Source organism: Lolium perenne, chromosome 2 (assembly GCF_019359855.2).
Source record: "Lolium perenne isolate Kyuss_39 chromosome 2, Kyuss_2.0, whole genome shotgun sequence".
Taxonomy (NCBI): Eukaryota; Viridiplantae; Streptophyta; class Magnoliopsida; order Poales; family Poaceae; genus Lolium; species Lolium perenne.
Window position 1 is genome coordinate 244,283,198 of NC_067245.2, and position 18,556 is coordinate 244,301,753.

The window sequence follows — 18,556 nt, forward strand, 5'->3', positions numbered from 1 at the left end:
CAAATAAAGCAACTCCCATGGCTTGTGGCAAACAAAGAACCCTGTGGTCCTAGACTCTACTCTCTTCTCCCCCTTTGGCATCGGAACACCAAAAAGGCGAAGAAAAGAGGAGAGATGCTATCGCACCCATCAGTAGTGACCAAGCCCGATTGAGGAGGAGCTCTCGCCATCACCATCGTGTGCAGCCGCATCACCCTCATCGTCATCACCATCATCATCATCATCAGCAGGAGTGGGAGCACGAGCAGTCCTAGGAGGGAGAGCACCATGAGCGTACACGAAGAAGTCGAAGTTCTGGATCATCTCATCGGTAAGAGGAGGCATCTCCCACTGAGGTGCTACCACAGGCTCCATCTCAGGTCCAGGAGGAGGAACATGATGGTTCCTTGAGGCCATGAACTCAGTCTGGCGCCTCCGTGTCTCCTGGGTCATAGTAAGGGTCTGATGTGCAACATCATTGCTGTTCTTGCACATTTGCCACATGCTGGAGAAGAAGCGAGCGGCCCCATGATGGGAGCGCCGAGAGTGACTGGAGCTAGCATCATGATCATGGTGGGCCTTGGAACGGCGCTCAGTGGAGGGCATCATGGAGAGAACGTCTGGACGAGTGGCCTCCTGAATGGGTATCCTGAATGGGTCCATGATGACTCTTTCACCAAGAACGTTGAGAGGAGCGGGAACAATGTAGTTGATGAGCCGCTGAACATACTGAGCATAGTTGGGAGTCATGCGATCCATAATTGCTCGCTTCAGTTCACAGTAGATAATATCACAGCCATCAATCTTCCTTACCCTGTCAGGATGACAATAATACATCAGGTTGAGGTGATAGTTCCGGACTTCACTGGTGTCGCCAGACTTGCTGATGAGGCTCTCACGGAACATCTTGGCAAGTACAAGATAGGAGTAGTACATCCCAGAGATAGTGGGAGGTCCAGGCGTAGGGTTCGCAGGATAGCAGAAGGAGATGTCACCCTTAGTAAGCTTGGACCGTGAATGAATCTTGTACCCTGGAACACTGTCATCACCACAACCCATGGATGCACGGAACTGAGAGTAGGAGCATGAGTACTTCTCCTGGCTAGTTATTGATACGTCTCCGACGTATCGATAATTTCTTATGTTCCATGCCACATTATTGATGATATCTACATGTTTTATGCACACTTTATGTCATATTCGTGCATTTTCTGGAACTAACCTATTAACAAGATGCCGAAGTGCCGATTCTGTTTTCTGCTGTTTTTGGTTTCAGAAATCCTAGTAAGGAAATATTCTCGGAATTGGACGAAATCAACGCCCAGGGTCCTATTTTGCCACGAAGCTTCCAGAAGACCGAAGAGTCAACGGAGTGGGGCCACGAGGTGACCAGGAGGGCGGGCGGCGCGGCCCCACCCTTGGCCGCGCCGCCCTATCTCCTGGGCCCCTCGCGTCGCCCCCTGACCTACCCTTCCGCCTACTTAAAGCCTTCGTCGCGAAACCCCCAGTACCGAGAGCCACGATACGGAAAACCTTCCAGAGACGCCGCCGCCGCCAATCCCATCTCGGGGGATTCAGGAGATCGCCTCCGGCACCCTGCCGGAGAGGGGATTCATCTCCCGGAGGACTCTACGCCGCCATGGTCGCCTCCGGAGTGATGTGTGAGTAGTTCACCCCTGGACTATGGGTCCATAGCAGTAGCTAGATGGTTGTTTTCTCCCCATTGTGCTTAATTTTCGGGTCTTGTGAGCTGCCGAACATGATCAAGATCATCTATCTGTAATTCTATATGTTGTGTTTGTTGGGATCCGATGAATAGAGAATACCATGTTATGTTGATTATCAATTTATATCTATGTGTTGTTTATGATCTTGCATGCTCTCCGTTATTAGTAGAGGCTCTGGCCAAGTTTTTGCTATTAACTCCAAGAGGGGGTATTTATGCTCGATAGTGGGTTCATGTCTCCGTGAATCTGGGGAAGTGACAGAAATCTCTAAGATTATGGATGTGCTGTTGCCACTAGGGATAAAATATTGGTGCTATGTTCGAGGATGTAGTTACTGATTATATTACGCGCAATACTTAATGCAATTGTCTGTTGTTAGCAACTTAATACTGGAGGGGGTTCGGATGATAACCTGAAGGTGAACTTTTTAGGCATAGATGCATGCTGGATAGCGGTCTATGTACTTTGTCGTAATGCCCAATTAAATCTCACTATACTCATCATAATATGTATGTGCATGGTCATGCCCTCTCTATTTGTCAATTGCCCAACTGTAATTTGTTCACCCAACATGCTGTTTATCTTATGGGAGAGACACCTCTAGTGAAATGTGGACCCCGGTCCAATTCTCTTTACTGAAATACAATCTACTGCAATACTGTTCTACTGTTTTCTGCAAACAATCATCTTCCACGCTATACATCTAATCCTTTGTTACAGCAAGCCGGTGAGATTGACAACCTCGCTGTTTCGTTGGGGCAAAGTACTTGGTTTGTGTTGTGCAGGTTCCACGTTGGCACCGGAATCCCTAGTGTTGCGCCGCACTACATCTCGCCGCCATCAACCTTCAACGTGCTTCTTGGCTCCTACTGGTTCGATTAAACCTTGGTTTCATACTGAGGGAAAACTTGCCGCTGTACGCATCACACCTTCCTCTTGGGGTTCCCAACGGTCGCGTGCTGTACGCGTATCAAGACTCTTTTTCTGGCGCCGTTGCCGGGGAGATCAAGACACGCTGCAAGGGGAGTCTCCACATCCCAATCTCTTTACTTTGTTTTTGTCTTGCTTAGTTTTATTTACTACTTTGTTTGCTACACTAAATCAAAATACAAAAAAATTAGTTGCTAGTTTTACTTTATTTGCTATCTTGTTTGCTATATCAAAAACACAAAAAATTAGTTACTTGCATTTACTTTATCTAGTTTGCTTTATTTACTGTTGCTAAAATGGGTACTCCTGAAAATACTAAGTTGTGTGACTTCACAACCACAAATAATAATGATTTATTATGCATACCTATTGCTCCACCTGCTACTACAACAGAATTCTTTGAAATTAAACCTGCTTTACTAAATCTTGTTATGCGAGAGCAATTTTCTGGTGTTAGTTCTGATGATGCTGCTGCCCATCTCAATAATTTTGTTGAACTTTGTGAAATGCAAAAGTATAAAGATGTAGATGGTGACATTATAAAATTAAAATTGTTCCCTTTTTCATTAAGAGGAAGAGCTAAAGATTGGTTGCTATCTCTGCCTAAGAATAGTATTGATTCATGGACTAAATGCAAGGATGCTTTTATTGGTAGATATTATCCCCCTGCTAAAATTATATCTTTGAGGAGTAGCATAATGAATTTTAAACAATTAGATACTGAACATGTTGCACAAGCATGGGAAAGAATGAAATCTTTGGTTAAAAATTGCCCAACCCATGGACTGACTACTTGGATGATCATCCAAACCTTTTATGCAGGACTGAATTTTTCTTCGCGGAACCTATTGGATTCAGCTGCTGGAGGTACCTTTATGTCCATTACTCTTGGTGAAGCAACAAAGCTTCTTGATAATATGATGATCAATTACTCTGAATGGCACACGGAAAGAGCTCCACAAGGTAAGAAGGTAAATTCTGTCGAAGAAACCTCTTCCTTGAGTGATAAGATTGATGCTATTATGTCTATGCTTGTGAATGATAGGACTAATGTTGATCCTAATAATGTTCCGTTAGCTTCGTTGGCTGCTCAAAAAGAATATGTTGATGTGAATTTCATTAATAATAACAATTACAATAACTCTATGCCATATCCTGCTAATGGTAACTCTTATGGTAGATACGCTTCACCTAATGAGGAAAAGATGTTAGAAATTGAAAGATCCACCAAGAACTTTATGCAATCACAATATGAGCAAAATAAATTGTTTACTGAAACTATGAATGAGCAATCTACCTTGTTGAAGAATATAGGAAATCAACTTGAAAATCTGAATATGGAAATCTCTGGGTTGCAAACTAAACTTGCGAATGCTGAAAACCGAATCTCATATATGTCTGCGTCACAATCTTCTTTAATTAATAAAATGACGGCTAAACCTGAGGATATAGATAATAAAATTGTTACTACAGCAAATGCCATCCAAGTTAGAATTAATGAGAATATAATATTGATGGCCGAATTGCGTGCTAGGTGGGAAAGAGAAGAAAATGAAAAAGAAGATAATATAGCTAAAGTTTGGACTATTACCACCACTAGCAATGCTAATGCTACACAAGTTGCTGCACCTCCTACTAATAATAATAAAAGAATTGGTGTTAGCAATGTTTCCACTTCAAATGCAAAGCGCGAGAAACCGCTCGAAATCTGCTAAATCGAAATCGCCTGTGATAAAACTGCTGAAATTTTTTCCAACATTGGGGATGATGATCCCATTGCTTTAGATTATAATGGTTTGAATTTTGATGATTGCCACATCTCTGAAGTTATAAAGTTTTTGAAAAAACTTGCTAAAAGTCCTAATGCTAGTGCTACAAATTTGGCTTTCACAAAACATATTACAAATGCTCTCATAAAAGCTAGAGAAGAGAAATTAGAACGCGAAGCTTCTATTCCTAGAAAGCTAGAGGATGGTTGGGAGCCCATCATTAAAATGAAGGTCAATGACTTTGATTGTAATGCTTTATGTGATCTTGGAGCAAGTATTTCTGTTATGCCAAAGAAAATTTATAATATGCTTAACTTGCCACCGCTGAAAAATTGTTATTTGGATGTTAATCTCGCTGATCATTCTACAAAGAAACCTTTGGGGAAAGTTGATAATGTTCGCATTACCGTTAACAATAACCTTGTCCCCGTTGATTTTGTTGTCTTGGATATTGAATGCAATGCATCTTGTCCCATCATATTGGGAAGACCTTTTCTTCGAACTGTTGGTGCTATCATTGATATGAAGGAAGGTAATATTAAATATCAATTTCCTCTCAAGAAAGGTATGGAACACTTCCCTAGAAAGAGAATGAAGTTACCTTTTGATTCTATTATTAGAACAAATTATGATGTTGACACTTCGTCTCTTGATAATACTTGATACACACTTTCTGCGCCTAGCTGAAAGGCGTTAAAGAAAAGCGCTTATGGGAGACAACCCATGTTTTTACTACAGTACTTTATTTTTATTTTGTGTCTTGGAAGTTGTTTACTACTGTATCAACCTCTCCTTATCTTAGTTTAGTGTTTTGTTGTGCCAAGTAAAGTCGTTGATAGTAAAGTTCATACTAGATTTGGATTACTGCGCAGAAACAGATTTCTTTGCTGTCACGAATCTGGGCAAAATTCTCTGTAGGTAACTCAGAAAATTATGCCAATTTACTTGAGTGATCCTCAGATATGTACGCAACTTTCGTTCAATTTGAGAATTTTCATTTGAGCAAGTCTGGTGCCTCAATAAAATTCGTCAATACGAACTGTTCTGTTTTGACAGATTCTGCCTTTTATTTCGCATTGCCTGTTTTGTTATGTTCGATGGATATTTTGATTCCATTGACTTTCAGTAGCTTTGTGCAATGTCCAGAAGTGTTAAGAATGATTATGTCACCTCTGAACATGTATATTTTGATTGTGCACTAACCCTCTAATGAGTTGTTCTAAGTTTGGTGTGGAGGAAGTTTTCAAGGATCAAGAGAGGGAGATGATACAACATGATCAAGGAGAGTGAAAGCTCTAAGCTTGGGGATGCCCCGGTGGTTCACCCCTGCATATATCAAGAAGACTCAAGCGTCTAAGCTTGGGGATGCCCAAGGCATCCCCTTCTTCATCGACAACATTATCAGGTTCCTCCCCTGAAACTATATTTTTATTCCATCACATCTTATGTGCTTTGCTTGGAGCGTCGGTTTGTTTTTGTTTTTGTTTTGTTTGAATAAAATGGATCCTAGCATTCTTTGTGTGGGAGAGAGACACGCTCCGCTGTAGCATATGGACAAGTATGTCCTTAGGCTCTACTCATAATATTCATGGCGAAGTTTCTTCTTCGTTAAATTGTTATATGGTTGGAATTGGAAAATGATACATGTAGTAATTTGCTAAATGTCTTGGATAATGTGATACTTGGCAATTGTTGTGCTCATGTTTAAGCTCTTGCACCATATACTTTGCACCTATTAATGAAGAAATACATAGAGCATGCTAAGATTTGGTTTGCATATTTGGTCTCTCTAAAGTCTAGATAATTTCTAGTATTGAGTTTGAACAACAAGGAAGACGGTGTAGAGTCTTATAATGTTTACAATATGTCTTTTATGTGAGTTTTGCTGCACCGCTTCATCCTTGTGTTTGTTTCAAATAGCCTTGCTAGCCTAAACCTTGTATCGAGAGGGAATACTTCTCATGCATCCAAAATACTTGAGCCAACCACTATGCCATTTGTGTCCACCATACCTACCTACTACATGGTATTTCTCCGCCATTCCAAAGTAAATTGCTTGAGTGCTACCTTTAAATTTCTATTCCTCCACCTTTACAATATATAGCTCATGGGACAAATAGCCTAAAAACTATTGTGGTATTGAATATGTACTTATTCACTTTATCTCTTATTAAGTTGCTCGTTGTGCAATAACCATGTTCCTGGGGACGCCATCAACTACTCTTTGTTGAATATCATGTGAGTTGCTATGCATGTTCGTCTTGTCTGAATTAAGGGCGATCTACCACCTTTATGGTTAGAGCATGCATATTGTTAGAGAAGAACATTGGGCCGCTAACTAAAGCCATGATCCATGGTGGAAGTTTCAGTTTTGGACATATATCCTCAATCTCATATGGGAAAATTAATTGTTGCTACATGCTTATGCATAAAAGAGGAGTCCATTATCTGTTGTCTATGTTGTCCCGGTATGGATGTCTAAGTTGAGAATAATCAATAGCGAGAAATCCAATGCGAGCTTTCTCCTTAGACCTTTGTACAGGCGGCATAGAGGTACCCCTTTGTGATACTTGGTTAAAACATGTGCATTGCGATAATCCCGGTAGTCCAAGCTAATTAGGACAAGGTGCGGGCACTATTAGTATACTACGCATGAGGCTTGCAACTTGTAAGATATAATTTACATGATACATATGCTTTATTACTACCGTTGACAAAATTGTTTCTTGTTTTCAAAATCAAAGCTCTAGCACAAATATAGCAATCGATGCTTTCCTCTTTGAAGGACCTTTCTTTTACTTTTATTGTTGAGTCAGTTCATCTATCTCTCTCCACCTCAAGAAGCAAACACTTGTGTGAACTGTGCATTGATTCCTACATACTTGCATATTGCATTTGTTATATTACTCTATGTTGACAATTATCCATGAGATATACATGTTACAAGTTGAAAGCAACCGCTGAAACTTAATCTTCCTTTGTGTTGCTTCAATACCTCTACTATGAATTATTGCTTTATGAGTTAACTCTTATGCAAGACTTATTGATGCTTGTCTTGAAGTACTATTCATGAAAAGTCTTTGCTTTATGATTAATTTGTTTACTCATGTCATATACATTGTTTTGATCGCTGCATTCACTACATATGCTTACAATAGTATGACCAAGGTTATGATGGCATGTCACTCCAGAAATTATCTTTGTTTATCGTTTACCTGCTCGGGACGAGCAGAAACTAAGCTTGGGGATGCTGATACGTCTCCGACGTATCGATAATTTCTTATGTTCCATGCCACATTATTGATGATATCTACATGTTTTATGCACACTTTATGTCATATTCGTGCATTTTCTGGAACTAACCTATTAACAAGATGCCGAAGTGCCAGTTGTTGTTTTCTGCTGTTTTTGGTTTCAAAAATCCTAGTAAGGAAATATTCTCGGAATTGGACGAAATCAACGCCCAGGGTCCTATTTTGCCACGAAGCTTCCAGAAGACCGAAGAGTCAACGGAATGGGGCCACGAGGTGGCCAGGAGGGCAGGCGGCGCGGCCCCACCCTTGGCCGCGCCGCCCTGTCTCCTGGGCCCCTCGCGTCGCCCCCGACCTACCCTTCCGCCTACTTAAAGCCTTCGTCGCGAAACCCCGCACCGAGAGCCACGATACGGAAAACCTTCCAGAGACGCCGCCGCCGCCAATCCCATCTCGGGGGATTCAGGAGATCGCCTCCGGCACCCTGCCGGAGAGGGGATTCATCTCCCGGAGGACTCTACGCCGCCATGGTCGCCTCCGGAGTGATGTGTGAGTAGTTCACCCCTGGACTATGGGTCCATAGCAGTAGCTAGATGGTTGTTTTCTCCCCATTGTGCTTAATTGTCGGGTCTTGTGAGCTGCCGAACATGATCAAGATCATCTATCTGTAATTCTATATGTTGTGTTTGTTGGGATCCGATGAATAGAGAATACCATGTTATGTTGATTATCAATTTATATCTATGTGTTGTTTATGATCTTGCATGCTCTCCGTTATTAGTAGAGGCTCTGGCCAAGTTTTTGCTATTACCTCCAAGAGGGGGTATTTATGCTCGATAGTGGGTTCATGTCTCCGTGAACTGGGAAGTGACAAATCTCTAAGATCATGGATGTGCTGTTGCCACTAGGGATAAAACATTGGTGCTATGTTCGAGGATGTAGTTACTGATTACATTACGCACAATACTTAATGCAATTGTCTGTTGTTAGCAACTTAATACTGGAGGGGGTTCGGATGATAACCTGAAGGTGAACTTTTTAGGCATAGATGCATGCTGGATAGCGGTCTATGTACTTTGTCGTAATGCCCAATTAAATCTCACTATACTCATCATAATATGTATGTGCATGGTCATGCCCTCTCTATTTGTCAATTGCCCAACTGTAATTTGTTCACCCAACATGCTGTTTATCTTATGGGAGAGACACCTCTAGTGAACTGTGGACCCCGGTCCAATTCTCTTTACTGAAATACAATCATCGCAATCGTGTTCATCGTTTTTTCTGCAAACAATCATCTTCCACACTATACATCTAATCCTTTGTTATGACAAGCGGTGAGATTGACAACCTCATTTGTTTCGTTGGGGCAAAGTACTTGGTTTGTGTTGTGCAGGTTCCACGTTGGCGCCGGAATCCCTGGTGTTGCGCCGCACTACATCTCGCCGCCATCAACCTTCAACGTGCTTCTTGGCTCCTACTGGTTCGATTAAACCTTGGTTTCATACTGAGGGAAAACTTGCCGCTGTACGCATCACACCTTCCTCTTGGGGTTCCCAACGGTCGCGTGCTGTACGCGTATCACTCATCCTCCTTTTTCTTCTTCTCGGCATCATATGCCAAGAATCTAGATTTCATCTCTTTAACCGAAAGGTTAGAGTTTTCATCTAGACCCTCGAATAGTTTTTCCATCTCACTCTTAAGGCAGTGAAGCCCTTAATAAGAGTCCAGGCTCTGATACCAATTGAAAGTATACAGATGGTAAACCTAGAGGGGGGGTGAATAGGTTTCTACAGATTTTAATTCTTTCTTTGCAATATTAGGCTTTGCGGAATATAAAGGTGAGCCTAATGCAAACTAGGTGAAGCAACCTATATGAAGATACAACTATCTCGAGCACGAAGGCTCTCTCAGGTAGTTTAATCACAAGTAAGGAGTTCGGTTAGAGATAACCGATAGCACGCGGAGACGAGGATGTATTCCCGTGTTCCCTTGCTTTGCAACAAGGTACGTCACGTTTGGAGGGGTGGAGGTCCCACGAAGGATTCCCCACGCCACGAAGGCTCACCCTATTCTCCGGAGCCTATCCCACGAAGGAATAGCTCACTCACTTGTGGTAGACTTTGAGGTAGCCTCCAAACCTTCACAATCTTACCCGGAGCAAATCCACAGCCCGGATGCTTCCGGACTCCTCTTGCCCACCTAGGGTTTCCAAGGAACCCTAGGAAGCAAGCTTCTCGATGAATACAAGGGGAATGAGATTTGGCTTGGTAGAACAGTAGATCGGGTCCTCCTCTAGTGATTCCCCGGAGGGATTTGAGTTTGGGTGGAGGAGGAGGGAGATCATAGGCTTTTGGTGTTTCTAATAATGGAGTAAGAGAGAGAGAGCTCAAGAACAGCTTGTAGTGTGTTGCCTAACTCTTCCAAGGTAGGAGAAGGGGTATTTATAGTGTTCTTCGAAATCTGGCCGTTGCAACTTGCCACCTCAGCATTTTCCTCGACAAACCCGGTTGACCGGACCACAGACCGGACAGCCCGGTCGTGAGGCCGGTCGGACCGGACCATCGACCGGATTCCCTTTGCGTCGTCCTGGAGCTCCTTCGGTTGGCGGCCGGTTGGCGCCCGGTCGGCAACCGGATCTGCTGGCTCTTCGTTTGGAGCCCGGTTGGCCGGCCAGCACGCCGGACTGGCCGGTTGGTGGCCCGGTTGGACCGGGCTGCAGACCGGATTTCTCCTGTAGACCCTTTTTGATTGTTGTCGAAGTGGGGGTTCTCCTTTAGCCTTCTTGTTCCTTTGATACACCATTTACGCCTCATTGCCTAATACCTGAGATTATCCTTATAAACATATTAGGCCAAATACTTTAGCACGGTGTCATCGTTACCAAAATAATGGATAAGGGTAAAATACCCTTACAGAACTTCTGGCCCTCCGCCATGGCCGCCTGCCATTCGTGGAAAATGCAGGCGACGTTGTCGTCGCTGTCGTCTTTGGCCTCCTCGTTGTGGTAGGACATTGCATCGCTGTTGTCGTCGTTCTCGTCCTGTGGAGGCGCCGACGGCTGTCATGTTCGACGACGAGGCGGCGGTGGGTGGTCAAATGGTTAGTACTTATCGCCGAGGAACCCTGTCTGCCTCCTCTCATCGTGCTCGGTCTTGCGCCAGGTGCGCCAGCTGTTGGAGTCGACGGCGAAGGCGGGATCAACGCGGAGGTCCGACAATAGATACCACCTGCACCGGATCTCGACGCTCGTGGCTGGCTCGCGCAGAGGCACGGGCAGGACAGACACCCGGGGGTGGCTGAGCCGCCAGCCGCCGCCAGACAGGTGCACGTCCCGCCAGCCGTCGCACGACATCCAGCTCTGGTGCATGAGCCGCGCCACCTCGATGGGCAGCCGCCTTCTTGGTGCCGCTGCTGGATGCCTCGGAATCGTGCTTCTTCTTTCCTATGGTTATGCGGTGGCGCGCTGTGGTGAGGGGTGGGAGTGGAGGTGTCGGTGGTGTGGGCGATGACATGGACGATGCCGGTCGACTTTTAACGATCGGGCACGCGCGGGACACGATTCCATTGATGGCGGCGCAGAAGCCCAACCACCGCCCACCAGTGCGCGTGCAGAAGAGGCAGCCGCGACATTGATGACGAAGGCTGCAACGCAGATGCATACTCGGAAGGATGGCCGCGGAAGCGGCGACCGCCGGAAGCGATGCACTCGATACATTCCTATGGCTCGCTGTCAGGCAGGCCCGGTGGAAAAGCGAGCGGTCACTTGGCGCGTCCGCGCGCAATGTTTGCCCGATGCATCCCAGGCGCAAATATGAACCGCGTTTGCGCCGCCTCGGACGATCCGGTCACTATGAGTCGGGTCGTTGGAACAGGATCCAGACGCATTTTTCGTTTACGTGTACGCAAACGATAACTCAACGTCCGTTTCGCCTCTTCCCAAAAATACGTGATAGAACCTGCCTACTTATGAAATCTGATAACTTGCTAGTCCGTATTTCCCGCGTCCTATGTGGCAGGCATGCCCGACATTCTAGGACATCCCTAGCCGACTCGAAGGTTCGAAACGAACAAGGAGGCGTCAAACACTTTGTGTGCATGTCCGGACCTATGATGGGGCTGCTAGGGGGTGTCCATGCCCCCATTGGACGATGTGGGGTGATGGGGTGCATCGATGGAGATGCTCTAAGATCGATCAAGAAGAAACAAGAAGGGAACGTCATGATTGTGTCAACAAACCAGCAATGGTTTCCCCCGATGCCCTGTAGGAAAGAAGAAATGACATCTACATGCGTCCTCGTCGATGGCTCCAGTTAGCACATGGCAAGGATTTCCCTCGCCCCTACTAGCCAACTCCAAGTCCATCGATGCTTCCACGATGTAACAGACGAGGATAGGCAGGATAGAGGGTGTCACATTGTTGGAAAAGACCACCACAACACCACGAGAGACTATGATTAAAAAATGAAGTGGGAGCGCTAGCTGGTCGACACACGCTGCCACGGCACTACTAAACGTAAGAACCCTAGAACAAAAGGCCAACGTTCTCCAAAACTACAGAACTCGGGAAACATGGTGTCAACCATGGACTCAATCGATGGACAGGATGACACGTCCAGCAGTGGCAGATCTAGTAGAGTAGTGGACGTTTGGGCCACTCTACCTTGCGATTTCCTACCTATATATATCCTAGCCAAAAGAATAAAATAAAAATGGGAAAGTCCAATCTTAGTCTCAAATTTATATGAAAATGCACATTGGTCACTCTACCTCAATACCATGGGTTCGCGAGTGACGTTTGGCTCCCGCCGGGGCCTAGATCCATCGTCATTGCGGTGCAGGGACAACCGGCATAAAAGGACATCCGTCACCGACATCCACCGCCTAAATTTTAGGCAGCGATGTGGTGGGATGACAACAAGAGGGAGGAGGGGCCTTGAGGTTTAAAATCAGATGGCCTTCAAAAAAAATGTGACATAAATATATGTATTGCTCCGAAGCATGTGCAAGGAAACATGCCTCACGACCCGTAACCACCTTAGTATAATATATGTGATGTCAATGCCGTTAGTTAGACGGTAAATTACTTTTTCCGCCGGAAAAAAAGGTCCCACGGTAAGAGAAAGAAGTTGTCGGCTCCATCGCAAAATAATCGAGTGGAGCACTGGCGCTTGGACATCCCATCCCTGGTTCCAGGGAGCGAGGCGAGGTGACAATGACAAAGCGAGCAGGACAACACTATTTAACTAATGCTAGTAGTGCCAACTGAGCTGGGCCTGTTTGGTGTGGCTTTTTTTGGCTTTTGGCTTTGGCAAAAGCCACCAAAAGCACCTAAATAGGTGCTTTTTTTGGCTTTTGGATTTTGGAAGCCAAAAGAATAGGATCTTTGTTTTTGGCTTCCAAAATCCAAAAGCCAAAAAAAGCACCTATTTAGGTGCTTTTGGTGGCTTTTGCCAAAGCCAAAAGCCAAAAAAAGCCACACCAAACAGGCCCTGAGCTTCCTCCTCTACCTCAGCCAAAAGTAGCAGGGCCTCTCCCCCACACACATCACAACGATACCCCGAGCCCCCGACCACGCACATCATCACACGGCCACACCCACCGTTGATAGCTAGCTACGACTCGCACTGCTACGCTACTAGCTAGCTACTGAGCTTCCTAGCAGCAAGCAGGCTCCTCCGCTCGCACCGCGAAGGGGATCGAGCAAGATGCCGGGCGGCGGCGGCGGTGGCGGAGGCGGGGGGCTGGGGAAGGTGAAGGCGGGGAGCCGGCCGCCGTGGGTGGGGCTGGCGGCGGCGGTGTGGGTGCAGGTGGCGGCCGGCAGCGCCTACGTCTTCCCGCTCTACTCCCACGCCATCAAGGAGGCGCTCGGCTACAACCAGAAGTCGCTCACCATGCTCGGCGTCGCCAACGACGTCGGCGAGAACGTGGGGCTCGTCCCGGGCGTGCTCGCCAACCGCCTCCCGCCGTGGCTCATCCTCCTCATCGGATCCGCCTGCGCCTTCTTCGGCTTCGGCACCGTCTGGCTCGCCGTCACAAAGACCGTCGCCATGCCCTACTGGGTGGTACGCACGCTCACCTCCCCTTCCCCCCCTTTCATTCCCCCCCTCCCTGGTTCTCGGTCTGCAATTCTGCATCCACCCATCTGTGCTGTAATTATCTCGTTGCCATGTTTCCGTTGACTTTAACGCTGGTGCACGGTTAGATGATCGAATTGATTGGGGCCTAAACTGAAGTACGTGCGCAATTATCCTGGTTCCGCAGCTGCTTCATTCTTCTGCATGATTGTCTTTTTAGGTGCTCTGTTGTATGATTGCCATTTTTTTTAATCAGGACATTTTGCTGAACCTGTCCTGATTTGGTTGGTCCACTCTCTAGGCAGATCACCTTGATTGTGAGATGAATCATTTTCTGCAAGTGGGGCAGAATGAACTTCGGTGTTGGACCGCGAGATAAACATGTTTTTTTTTAAAAATATATTGTTCAATCAGCCAACTCGCACTGCTGTATTCCCACACCCGTAGGCCATAACCTCCACGGAAGCAGATCTTCCTACCTGATTCTACTGTTTGATTGACAAAAATATGGTTCACTGCGATTGGATGGTTGAGAGATCTTGTTCAACACAAGTCGTAGTAAATTCTGGTGAAAATGACTTCTATTTTTGTACGAAAAGGTGAAATTGACTTGTTCTGGTTTTCCATGATCAAGTAACTTTAGTACTGTAAGGTTACCAGGATGTTTGTGTTTACGCAGATCACTGGGCTAGTAAAAGTGTAAGCAACAGTAACAGGGGGACAACGATGGCTATTGCTAGTCACCTATATAATTTGTCAAACAAGAAAGAAAGCGACATAATGTGCATCTTTATTCTTTACAAGACCACACTAAACAAATTTTGATAGTATAGACTATATCAACACAGAAACTTCACACTTTGCTTAAAGTGAGTGCTTATTTCTCATATTCTATTTATGGTTGTTTCTGTGTGCGCACTATTGGCTTATTGATAAAGCATCCCCCCATGGCTGATTTACTTCATCATGGAGAACAAGAAGCCAGATTTTCCATGCATTTTACTAGCTGTGGTGAGCTGGTGGGTGACACTTACGCACCTGCGGGTGACACCTCAAACCTGATCGATGCATCGTGACACAATTGAACTGCTATGGTTAGGATTGTCAAATGCATTGGTCATCAATGGTGGTAGGATCGAGTTACCGATTGGAGTTGGAGTCGTATTGTAACGACACTGTGTATCAGAATCCAGTTGTCATCTGAGTGCTAGAAAACTAGGATGTTGGAGTTCTGACGAGTTACACACGATTGTTTCCAACTCCAAAAAATTCTTTTGCGTGGTACCAAAGCCACCACCGACCTCCAGTGAACCCTAATAGTCGTGGACCTCAAGACCGCTGCCACTTCTTGCTGCCTCATTATCAATGTCAATTCACCATCGCTAATGTATATTTATTTCTTCCTAATGTGACTGTTGATTTACTTTGTTCATGATGAAATTCATAAACCGCGTATAGTTCCTTCGGTGAAAATGCGGTTGGCTGCCGAAGAAGCACAAGTAAGGTGCTTATATCTTATTTTGTATTGATACAATACTCAATCCATGTCAGGTTTATACAAAAAAAACATTTGACAAAAAAATGTTAAGCAAAATTATAAAAAGAAATCTTGAAGCCTCAAATTTTCTCTTGATATAAGTTTCCTTCTGAGACCTAAATTTGTAGGTTGATGGATAATCAGTAGATTATTTTTTTAATGGAGAATCCCCACCTGAAATTTTGCATACATCATGTATGATTTTTATATATCATGTACCTAAAATTTCAGCAGTATTTTGAACCATGAGTATTTTTCTTTGCTATTGCAGTTGTGGATAGCTCTATGTATTGGCACAAACAGCAGTGCATGGTTGGGCACTGCGGCCCTTGTGACCAATATGAGGAACTTTCCTCTGAGTCGAGGAACTGTTGCTGGTCTCATCAAAGGTTATGTTGCTGTTAGTGCCGCTGTCTACACGGAAGCATTTAACGGAATGCTTAACAATTCGCCCACGAACCTTTTGCTATTGCTTGCTTTGGGGATCCCGATAGCATGTGTTCTGGTGATGTATTTTGTTAGGCCTTGCACCCCATCGCTCGACGAGGACAATTCAACAGAGCACAGTCACTTCGTGTTCACACAAATCTCTAGTGTCGTTCTCGGTGCATATCTGATGGTAGCGACAATACTCGGTGATACTTTGAAACTAAGTGCAACTATTACCTACCTTCTGTTTGGTATAATGATACTTCTGCTCCTTTCTCCACTTGCAATACCGATAAAAATGACACTTTATCCAAGCAAACCAAAAGATGAAAAGCCCAGCACCATTGTTCCATCTTATTCAACAGACAGTTTGTCTGGTGCGGATCAAGAGAGTGCAGAACCACTTCTGCGTGGCACATCAAATACTTTTGGTACAGGCACCAATGATTCTGATGAGGCGACGGATGTGGATCTTCTGCTTGCTGAGGGTGAGGGAGCAGTTAATTTGAAAAGGAGAAAAGGGCCAAGAAGAGGGGATGATTTCACATTCGGTGAAGCCTTAGTCAAGGCAGATTTCTGGCTGCTGTTCATTGTATACTTTTGTGGCGTTGGCACTGGTGTCACTGCTCTGAATAACCTAGCTCAGATTGGAATTGCTGTTGGTGCTAATGACACAACCGTTTTGTTGTGCCTCTTCGGCTTCTGCAACTTTGTTGGCCGTATCCTTGGTGGATCTGTCTCTGAATATTTCGTAAGGTAAGCTCTCGTTATCTACTTTGCAACTTTGCATCAACTTCATTTTCTAAGAATGGTTCAAAACGATTGTATTACACTTGATGACTTAGGTTATCAGTCCAATAGATATAGGATGTAAGGTCTTGTCTCCTGTGTGTAGAAAAAATCACAAGGATTACACAACAGCTAACATTACGTACTCAGTTGCTGATATTACTCCATGTTAAATCACTAATGTTCGTGCGCTTCTGCACACTATGGATAGCCATTCAAACATACTGGTTTCTTCTATCTCTTCATATTTACATTTTGCTTCTGTTTGAACATTCATTTATCAACAGTTTATAGAATTCTTTTTCTGTTCAAACATCATGAAATAGTTTGAGTTACTACTTCTGAAAATAGTTGAGTAACACTTGATATGTTGCAGGTCAAGAATGCTTCCTCGTCCTTTCTGGATGATGTGCACACAAATCATTATGGTGGTAACCTTCCTCCTTTTCGCAACTGGTCTCCATAGCCTGATATATGTTTCAACTACACTCCTGGGGATATGTTACGGGGTCCAGTTTGCCGTCATGATACCAACAGTCTCGGAGCTTTTCGGTCTGAAGGACTTCGGGCTGATGTACAACTTCATGCTCATGGTGAACCCGATCGGCGCGTTCTTCTTCTCAGCCCTTCTTGCTGGTTATATCTACGACAAGGAGGCAGCTAGGCAGAACCCGGGTGTGCTGGACCCTTCAAACTGCTTTGGGCCTGACTGTTTCAGGCTTACCTTCTACGTCTGTGCCATCGTGTGTTGCTGTGGAACCTTGATCTGCCTGTTTTTCATTGCGAGGATCAAGCCAGTTTATCAGATGCTATACGCTAGCGGATCATTCAGACACCCTCGACATCAGCAGCTCTACTGATGGATTACGATGGCATCAAGAGGCAAAACTTGGAGGTGTGTAAAGCTAGAAAAAACAGAGCAAAATCATCAGCTGGTTGTCTATAGCCCCGCCGCCTCATTGCATCGTATTGCAGTGATGTATTCCCACGGTAGGTTTGCTCGATTCATCCCTATTGTATTGGAGTGTATGAGAGAGTTCCCTTGATTTCATTTTTTCATGTTTTGTGTAAAGCGTGCATCCGGTCGTTTATGCAAGCGTGGAGTATATGAGCCGGTTTTGTTCGGTTGAAAATCAGGAAACCAGGGAGGTTTTCAGCATCCTGAGCAATGAGCATTATCTTCTGCATCCCCTTGGTGTTCGATGTACCAATAACCATGAGTTTATGTACTCTATCTAAGTATCTTGTATATATTATGAACTCTGAACGGGTAGCTTGTGAGCTGATGGACTTTTTTTTTTTTTTTTTTTTTTTTTTTTTTTTTGCAAAAGGGATCATTCCCCGAGATTTTCGTTTATAGAAACCAAGCTACAATGTTCCATTCAAAACACCGCAACCACCAGAACGCACGCCCACCAACACGTGCAGTTGTACAGCCCAAGCAAAGAGAGGAATAACGACTACAGAGATAAAACTCTAAAGCCTGAATCCTCCAGATAATTTTCGACACCACTCACAGCTTCCAAACTAACAACAGAAACGTCTCCACTTCGGGAAGCTCCTAAACCTCAAGCGCAACTTCCTCCTCCCAGTCTCGGTCTCCACGTCGCCCATCCTCGACTCGCCTGGAATATCTCACCCATGGCCCGTTCCAGCATCTTTGCACCTAACTGTAGCTCAAGTTTTTTTCCCCTCTGTTATCTGCAAGTTTGTTTGCCCACCAGTTAATCCTAACGATTGGCTCAGCGGGCCATCTGTGTTCAAAGCACGCTAGATTCCTTGTTTTCCAAATCACCCGCAAAACTTCAGCAACTCACACCAAAATCGTATTCTTTTTCCTTTTTCCCAAAACCTGTTAGCCAAACATTAAAGCAGTTTTCAACATTGTCAAACTCGCACTTAAATCCAGTTACACAACTCACAATATTCCAAGTGTATCGAGCGAATGGACAAGAAAAGAAGGCATGGTTCATATTTTCTTCCTATCCACAAAACAAACAATTCTTAGTGCATTTTCCTCCTCTTTTTAGAAAAAAAAAACATTTTTCGTCAGAATATTTTATTTTCG

At 44.7% G+C, this 18,556-nt stretch overlaps 1 protein-coding gene across 2 annotated transcripts; it reads left to right on the plus strand.

Annotated features, from left to right (window-relative positions):
- The first annotated feature begins 13,154 nt into the window (after positions 1-13,154).
- On the plus strand, positions 13,155-17,761 carry LOC127335460 (protein NUCLEAR FUSION DEFECTIVE 4). 2 transcript variants are annotated; one of them, XM_051362110.1, is made up of 3 exons: positions 13,155-13,721; positions 15,542-16,455; positions 16,865-17,761. In XM_051362110.1, exons 1-3 carry the CDS (start codon positions 13,365-13,367, stop codon positions 17,346-17,348), a joined length of 1,755 nt encoding a protein of 584 aa, XP_051218070.1. In that variant the 5' UTR covers positions 13,155-13,364; the 3' UTR covers positions 17,349-17,761. The 2 variants fall into 2 exon arrangements, with proteins under 2 accessions (XP_051218070.1, XP_051218071.1); XM_051362111.1 differs by lacking the exon at positions 13,155-13,721 and adding an exon at positions 15,192-15,232.
- Positions 17,762-18,556: the final 795 nt, after the last annotated feature.